At 48.4% G+C, this 7,386-nt stretch overlaps 1 protein-coding gene across 1 annotated transcript; it reads right to left on the reverse strand.

Annotated features, from left to right (window-relative positions):
• Positions 1–2,088: 2,088 nt before the first annotated feature.
• On the reverse strand, positions 2,089–6,420 carry CHAC1 (ChaC glutathione specific gamma-glutamylcyclotransferase 1). The gene is made up of 3 exons (XM_073348741.1): positions 5,997–6,420; positions 5,456–5,491; positions 2,089–4,534 (listed from the first exon to the last, which is right to left on the reverse strand). The coding sequence occupies exons 1-3, from the start codon at positions 6,198–6,200 to the stop codon at positions 4,130–4,132; spliced, it is 645 nt and encodes a 214-aa protein (XP_073204842.1). The 5' UTR covers positions 6,201–6,420; the 3' UTR covers positions 2,089–4,129.
• Positions 6,421–7,386: the final 966 nt, after the last annotated feature.

The raw sequence follows: 7,386 nt of genomic DNA on the forward strand, positions 1-7,386 counted from the left end.
TGGGCTTAGATTGGAATTACAGGCTTTTAGCTATTGCAACACTGCAGCTCCTAGTGGATAAATGTGAACATCATAAAAACCACACCACCTTTGTTTGGCTGCTCTGCTGAGATGTCCAAGAATTAAATGAGCTTGGAGTGTCAGTGTTAAGGTTAAAGGCACACTGGCAGAGTGATGTGTGCGGAACTGTGCATATCTACTGTCCATACTGAACATGTTAGATGATTTATAGAGAAAGTTTCAGATTTAGTGGCACTCAGTTCAACACATTTCAAGAGAATGCACATCGCTCAAAATAGAAAACTAAACTTAAAACAACCCCAAAATTAAAACCCTGTCCATTCCTTAATTTTCCTGTAACTTTGGGAGGCAGGATGTTGACCTGTCAGCAGATGGAAACTGGAATTTAGTATGAAGTGAGTTAAAGCAAACCACCACCTACATCCTTTCACTCATAAATTGGATCAGTTCCTGGGATGGCTTGTGAGGGGATTTTGTAACATGTTGGCTGCTGGTGGTGCTATTCTGGTCTTTTTATTTTACTTGCAAATGTACGTGATTTGTGTAAAATTGATGGGTTTGAATGTAATTGCGTATTTAAGAGCTTCTCAGTATAATATGGAACAGCTTCTACATGTACTGCTTTGACTGATTCATGCAGCAGTTTGTGAGTCAGTCTTACTACTATTGTTGTTGGTGTACAGATGTCAGGCTCCTATTTTAAGGTAGTAGGAATGGAATACGTGACTGTGACAGAAAATACTATTCTCATTATGAGGTGCCTACCATCGACTGTATATACCGAATGCTGCTAGTGCCATGGCTACAGCTGGAAAAGCTCTGTTTGGTTCAGCCATTGTTGACCACATTGAGTTTATTATAAAGTATGTGGACCACTTTCTAGGGTATGCACAAAAGCCAGAATACACATCTCTAGTGGTTGAGCATGGCTGGCATGATAGATACCTATGGTACATTTTTACCTTTTCTCTGCCTGTGAAATACCTGTAAGTGATTAAACCAACAACAAAATTTGTCCCCCAGCTAGCTGGCAGGCTAGCAAACACAAGTGGAATCATGTGTATGCCAGATATGAACAGCTGTACATGGACTGCTGATACAGCTACAAAATGAACAGTTTGCCAGTTCCATCACTGGGAGCAAATGCCAGAAAGAGACAATTCATACTATGGTGAACTCTCAGAACTGCCTCAATTGTAACATACACCCACTTTCCAGCTGCTTAAATATCTCTCAAGGAAGACTGACCCACCCCACCACTAGGCTACCGAACCTTTCCACCCAGACAAAGAACCTCAGGCCCCCACCACAGATCTCTAGTGCTCTTGCACCCCTTCCCTTTCTTGCACCACTAGGCTACTGCAATCCAGAAACAAGTACTTCATCCCTTCTTCCCTGCCAGTTTTTCAACCCTCCTTCCATTTCCCATGGAAAGCAACATAAACCCTTTCCAAGCCCCTCAAGGCTGCATCTAATCTAGCAAACTTCATACCTGTAATTCATCACCGGTGCAGTTCAGGTACTTTTACGACCATGTCTTCTAACCCAAACTAGGGGCAGGTGACATGGTAAAAACAAACAAATCATGAGCCTGACCTACATGACCATTTCTATGTCTGCTACCAATGTTGGAATTGTACAGATGGTGAATGATGGGCATGAAGTTTGCTGGTATAGACCAGCTCCCAGCTTTTAGGTGGCGGTCAGCTGGAAATTAGATGATAGTCTAAGGTTGAAGAACCAGATTTTTTTTTATCTCTTTTGTCTCCTCTTAACCCTTTTCCTGTCCGAATTTGTTTCCCCCCTTCATACTCTGGCCTTGTGGGAACAGTACCATAGATGTGTATGGCGATTTATATGTGAAGAGGAAGAGGCAGATTAACTGGTTTCCTGAACCTTATATAGTTAGTTATAGCAGTGTAAAGTGGGTATAAAATGCTACTGTTTTGTTGTAAGGCAACAGTGAATCAGGACCAAGTTCCCTCCAGTGAAGAGTTTATCTCATCAGAGGATGGAGAAAGGGGGATGGATCAAGCAGGGATTAAAATCATGTGACTTGTGTGGTATTATTTAGACTTGACAAACACTTTGTAGAGTTTAATTTGTTCCTAACGTAGATAGGAGAGGATTGTTAAGCAGTGGGAGGCAATCTACTAGAAGTGAGTGAGTAGGAGGGGGCTTGAAGAAGAAAGTCTAGGGGTAATGGAGGAAGGAAGCTGTTCTAGGTATAATCATGCCTAGCTCAGATGGCACTTTTCAAACCAGGTAAGTATCGTTATCTCAGATAGGAAAACTGAGTCACAGAGGAGTGGCATGACTTGCCCAAGGTCACACAACAGGTCAGCGGAGGAGCTGAGAATAGGGGTCTTCTGAGTCCCAGTCCAGTTTTCTAGCCCCTAGGCCACACTGCTTCCCCTACAAGCAACATGACAGAAAAAGGCAGGAAGGTGTGAGTAGGCAGAGGAGGCAGCCTCTGGGAAAGAGGGAGGAAATGGCTAAACCGATAGCACACAAATGGCACAGTCCCCTGTCTGACTTCACCTAGCTATTTTCAGTTTGGTTCTTGAGATACCCAAAAAGGGCAGCTGGGGTGGTTTGTACCAGGCATGTCACATTAGCTGGGGGATGTAGTGAGTATTACAGGCCTCAGGCTCTCTCTACTCACAAAGTGCCACAGGTCAAAATTGGGATGCGGACCTTTTAGATCAAGAAAATGTGACATCCTGTCAGAATCTTGTGAAACAGGAAAGCCCTCCAGCAGAAAGGGAACTTCTCATCACTCTGACATCGATAAGATACAGTAACAGGGTGATGATGGGAGCTGTACAGTCTTCTCCACCCCAGAGCTAGGACTGGAGGAAAACTGCTTGTTCTAGTGCCCTGCACCAGGGAAAATGACTAGTGGAGTCACTTGTGCGCCAGGTATTCTCTCGGTGTGGGCCGTTAGCTTTTAATCCACCCCCACAAAAAAATGCATAAACTGTGCTGCTTAAAAGAATCCATCAGGTTTGTTTTTCATTTTAGTGTCAGTTGGTTTTATTACTGGGCACAATACAATTTCACTTCCTCATAGACACAAGCCACAGTAACATGTCAGGCAAACGTTTCCTCTCCCCCATCATGGAGAAACTGTTTAAAAAACAAGACTAGTCCATGTTGTCAAGAGTCCGTTCTCGAGAGGGATTCAACCAGACCTTGCACTAGCAGCAGCTCTGTCCCATACACTATTTAACAGCAGGGAACTTGACAGGTGAAGCTGATGAGTTTAGGCTTTAGTGCTTCATCAGCTTCCTTCTCCCCGCTCAACACTCTCAGGACAGCTTTTTCTCCACATGTAAACTCAAGGTCTGGTAAGGGGCTCATGCCTTTGTGCCACACCCTGCACTGCAGGGCATGAGCCTCTACACCAGCAGAGGGACGTTCCCCCTCTTAAGGAAATATATATTACTACACATTACAATACATACATCTTCAAGTTGCAAAAGTAAGTGCATTGGTTCTGTCCCTTTGAGACATATATAAGGAGGTAGGGCTCATAAGAACCTATAGAGGCAAATTAATTTTATATTGCACAGGAGCCCCGGCATTATACTTTAAAGAGTCAGGTCACTGTACTGGAGGTGGGAGAGGGAAGAAAGCGGAGGTCTCATTTGATACCAAGCATGCTCTTGTCCCCACCACCGTATAAGTAGCTTTGCCAGTCTGAGGTAGAGTGACCGTTATACTGTGAAAACAACACTGCAGTCAAGTCCAGCTCAACTGGTGTCCAAAATAAAAGTACACTGAAGAGGCCAGCATCCTCTCTCTGAAAGGAGAGGGGTGAACACCACACTCTTCACATCTGACTGCCACGGAACCAAACCTTACAGTGCAAACTTACCAAGCAGTCAAGATCCTCCCACCCAGCCAGGAGACCAGGAATGTCCACCATGTTTCTACAGGTGGGGAGTGGCAGCTCAAGTATGCTTGTAGCAGTTTCCCCACCCCCAGTTACTTGCTCAGGTCTCCCCCAGTCCAATGTATTTGGTCCTTGTTTTCCTTCCTCCCCCCATGTCTTCATTTGACATTTTGAAATGAAGACGTCCCCCCTTTCAACCCTTCACGATGTTCACACTTCCACTGAGGGATTCTCAGCCTGGCATAGACAGGGCAGGATGGAAATGAGGGCCTCCTCAATGGAAAACAAGTGTTCGTCCTCCACCTTGGGACAAAAGTAGCGCATGAAGTCTGCCAGTCGCAGCAGATACTCTATGTTGTGTCCAGAGCGACCGCTCGAGACAATGATCTGGGCTGCAATGTCCTCTTCAGACGCTGGGCCAAGGTAGGTGGGGTTCTGGGGTGTAGCAATGTAAACTAGGGCCAAGATGGGTTCGTCAGCCTCTTTATCCTGGGGGTGGAACTTCACTAGTTTAGTGTCATAGCCCCCCAGGACTGCTTCTCGCATGTTCAAGTACTGGAGTGATGCAGCAATCTGCTCTCCACGGACTTCATAGGCAACACCCCACGTGCATGCCTGAAATTACAAGTGAAGATTATTTGCTGCTGCATTGTATCTGCAACAAATGCACCAGCATTTCCGAAACACAAAACCTTTTGTTTCAGGATGCATGGTCACCCTGTCTAGTTAAACAATGGGAACAAGGCCTGAAAAGACCATCAGGCATCTGAGAAGGGATCACACAACTGATGGAGGAAGGGATGGAGGAAGGGATGGTCTCCCTCTTCTGCTCTCCAAGAAGGCAACAAGGAATAGTCACCTCTGTCTTTCAAAGTCACTTAAAGTGCAAAATTCAGCCCTTGCTGTATGCCATTGAAATAAGAGAAACTGGCCCCAGAACACTCCCAGCAGCCTAGTACTCCTTCACAGGGCAAAAAGGGTCTCTACCTTCTGACTAGCTTATTCTGGAGGGGTAAACCTAGTGTTCACTTTCATCTTGCAGGACGAGGGACCAGATTAATTCCTGGTGAAAAGCACTAAAGTGAGTGTGAGTATATGGGTGATGAATTTGGCACATCATATCCCATTTCATTTCATTTGTCAGGTCTCTAGTTTTAACTCTAAACCTTCTTTGGCTGAATGGTCTAAAGTAGTGTCTGCAATTCCTTCACTTCCAGTGAGTTTGCTGACTAATGCAGTCAGCCCAAAGGAGTGTCAATAAAAAAAATAAGAACTCCAGTAAGGCCATCATATTGATTTATACTAACCCACAAAACAGTTTCCCAGGGTTATTATACCATTATTATCAGATACAGTTGCCAAGGGGTTACCATTGCCATGTAGTTAATGATGGAGATGTTGATTAGCTACTGAAATAGTCTAGTGTCATTACTATGGGAGTAATCCACCTAAAGCCATATAATAAACCTGAACAGTAGCAGCTATAGGTGTATGTATGTATGTATAAATAAATAAATGCTAGATGTAGATACTTACATCATAATCCTCCTGGAGGGTAACCACACGGCCAGGCTACACAGGAGAGAAATATCATTTTAGAAACCAGATCAAGTACCAAGTCACCAGTACAGGCAGGCTAGGGTGATACAGCCCTGCTGACACCCACCGCAGCTCCAGGTACCACCACTACACTGCAGGCTCGTGAGACAGCAGCAGCTGCAGGCCACCCAGCACCACAATGATGGCACCAGCTTCAGACAGGGTATGGGTTGTGCCAGGAGGCACAGCAGGGTGGGAGGGAAGCAGATTTTTTCCAAGATTATTAGATGTGGAGCTGAATCCTGGAGAGAGAGCTTGGGCAGGTGCCTTTATCAGTATCAAGGGCCACTTACCCCTGTTGGAAGTGGTAAGTGGCCCATCCCATCCAGGCACCAAGGGCAGGTAGGTGCCAAGGGGTGGCTTTGATTGGCCACCTCCATGGCCAGGGCAAGGAGAGAGAGAGATTCACCACCAGGGTTACCCCCCTTCTCCCCTCCCGGGGCCCGCCCCCCGCCGCCGGGGCCCGATCCCCCTTTACCATCTTCTCGTTGCCGCGGTGGAAGGTGTCTCCCTGCCAGAAGCGGCGGCTGTAGCCGCGGATGAAGCCCACCTTCCTGGAGCTGAACTCGAAGTCGGGTCTCCACACCAGGGAGCCGTAGCCGAAGATCCAGAGGGGCGTTTTCTGCTCCCCAGCAACCTCCTCCTGCGCCTGGCGCTCGGCGGGCGGCGGGTCCCGCTTCATCGCCCCGCTGCAGGAGCCCAGGCGGCGGGGGCCGGGGCCGCTGGCGGCGAGGCGGGTGCAGCAGCGCAGCAGCAGGCTCCCGAGGCGGGTGCACGGGGGCAGCCCCAGCGCAGAGGCGGGGCGCGAACACGGCGGGGGCGGCTCTCCCCGGCAGCTGCCTCAGTCAGCGGGACCGGGCGGCCGGGCACTGAGCTGAACGCCGGCCGCCCCAGCGCTTTAAACCCCAGCCCGCCGGCAAGCTCCGCCCACCTGTCCGTGACGGGCGCGAGAAAGGGGCTCCTTGTCGCCGCCTCCAATCAGCGGCCCCGGCTCCAGTCCGTTGCCTCCATGCGGAACTGTGATTGGGAGGAAGGGCCGTCAGTCCCGGCAGAGCTCGCTCGCTGATTGGTCGAATGCTGACTCCTGTATCAATCCGGGATGATGCAACTGACCGGGGATCTTTCGGCGGGCCGTGCGAAGAGCAAAGCCGGCGGCTGATTGCATCAGGTGGCCAGGGCATGGCCAGGGGCTGGGCGGGGCGGCAGAGATGTGGGTCAGTAGGAAAAAGGACGTCTCGTGGAACGCTGAGAGCCTGGACCGAGCCAAGCCCCACAGTCGAGTTCAGTGCCTCTCTCTGTCCCTCACTCTCTGAAATGGGCACAATCGTGCTTCCCTAGGCCACAGTCTAAGCTAAATAGTGAGGTGACCCTGATGGGGGGGATGTAAGTAGCTAACGAGTAAGGAGTCCTATGGCACCTTAAAGACTAACAGATTTATTTGGGCATAAGCTTTCATGGGCATCTGCGGAAAAAGGACAATAAACTATCTCAAACTCCTACATGCCACAGGGGGCTACAACAGTGGTACCCTCAACTCACCTAACAATATTGTTAATCTAGCCAACCACACACTTAGCCCGATGGAAAAGCCTGTCCTATCTCAGGGACTCTCTGTCTGCCCCACCACTCCCACGAACATGATGCAGTTCTGTGGTGATCTGGAAGCCTACTTTTGTCATCTCCAACTCAAGGAATATTTTCAACACACCACTGAACAGTGCACTGACCCACAGGAACCCTCCTACCAACACTACAAGAAGAAGAATTCTGCATGGACTCCTCCTGATGGTCGAAATGACAGACTGGACTTCCACATAGAGTGTTTCCGCAGACATGCACAGGCTGAAATTGTGAACAAACAGCATCAC

Source organism: Lepidochelys kempii, chromosome 6 (assembly GCF_965140265.1).
Source record: "Lepidochelys kempii isolate rLepKem1 chromosome 6, rLepKem1.hap2, whole genome shotgun sequence".
NCBI classification, from domain to species: domain Eukaryota; kingdom Metazoa; phylum Chordata; order Testudines; family Cheloniidae; genus Lepidochelys; species Lepidochelys kempii.

Bases quoted from the DNA above. Each gene is read 5' to 3' on its own strand.
- CHAC1 (XM_073348741.1), bottom strand. From the start codon at position 6,200: ATGAAGCGGGACCCGCCGCCCGCCGAGCGCCAGGCGCAGGAGGAGGTT. The intron at 5,492-5,996 runs GTAAAGGGGGAT...TCTCCTGTGTAG, and splicing joins ACCGCGGCAACGAGAAGATG to CCTGGCCGTGTGGTTACCCT. The intron at 4,535-5,455 runs GTAAGTATCTAC...TTGTAATTTCAG, and splicing joins CCCTCCAGGAGGATTATGAT to GCATGCACGTGGGGTGTTGC.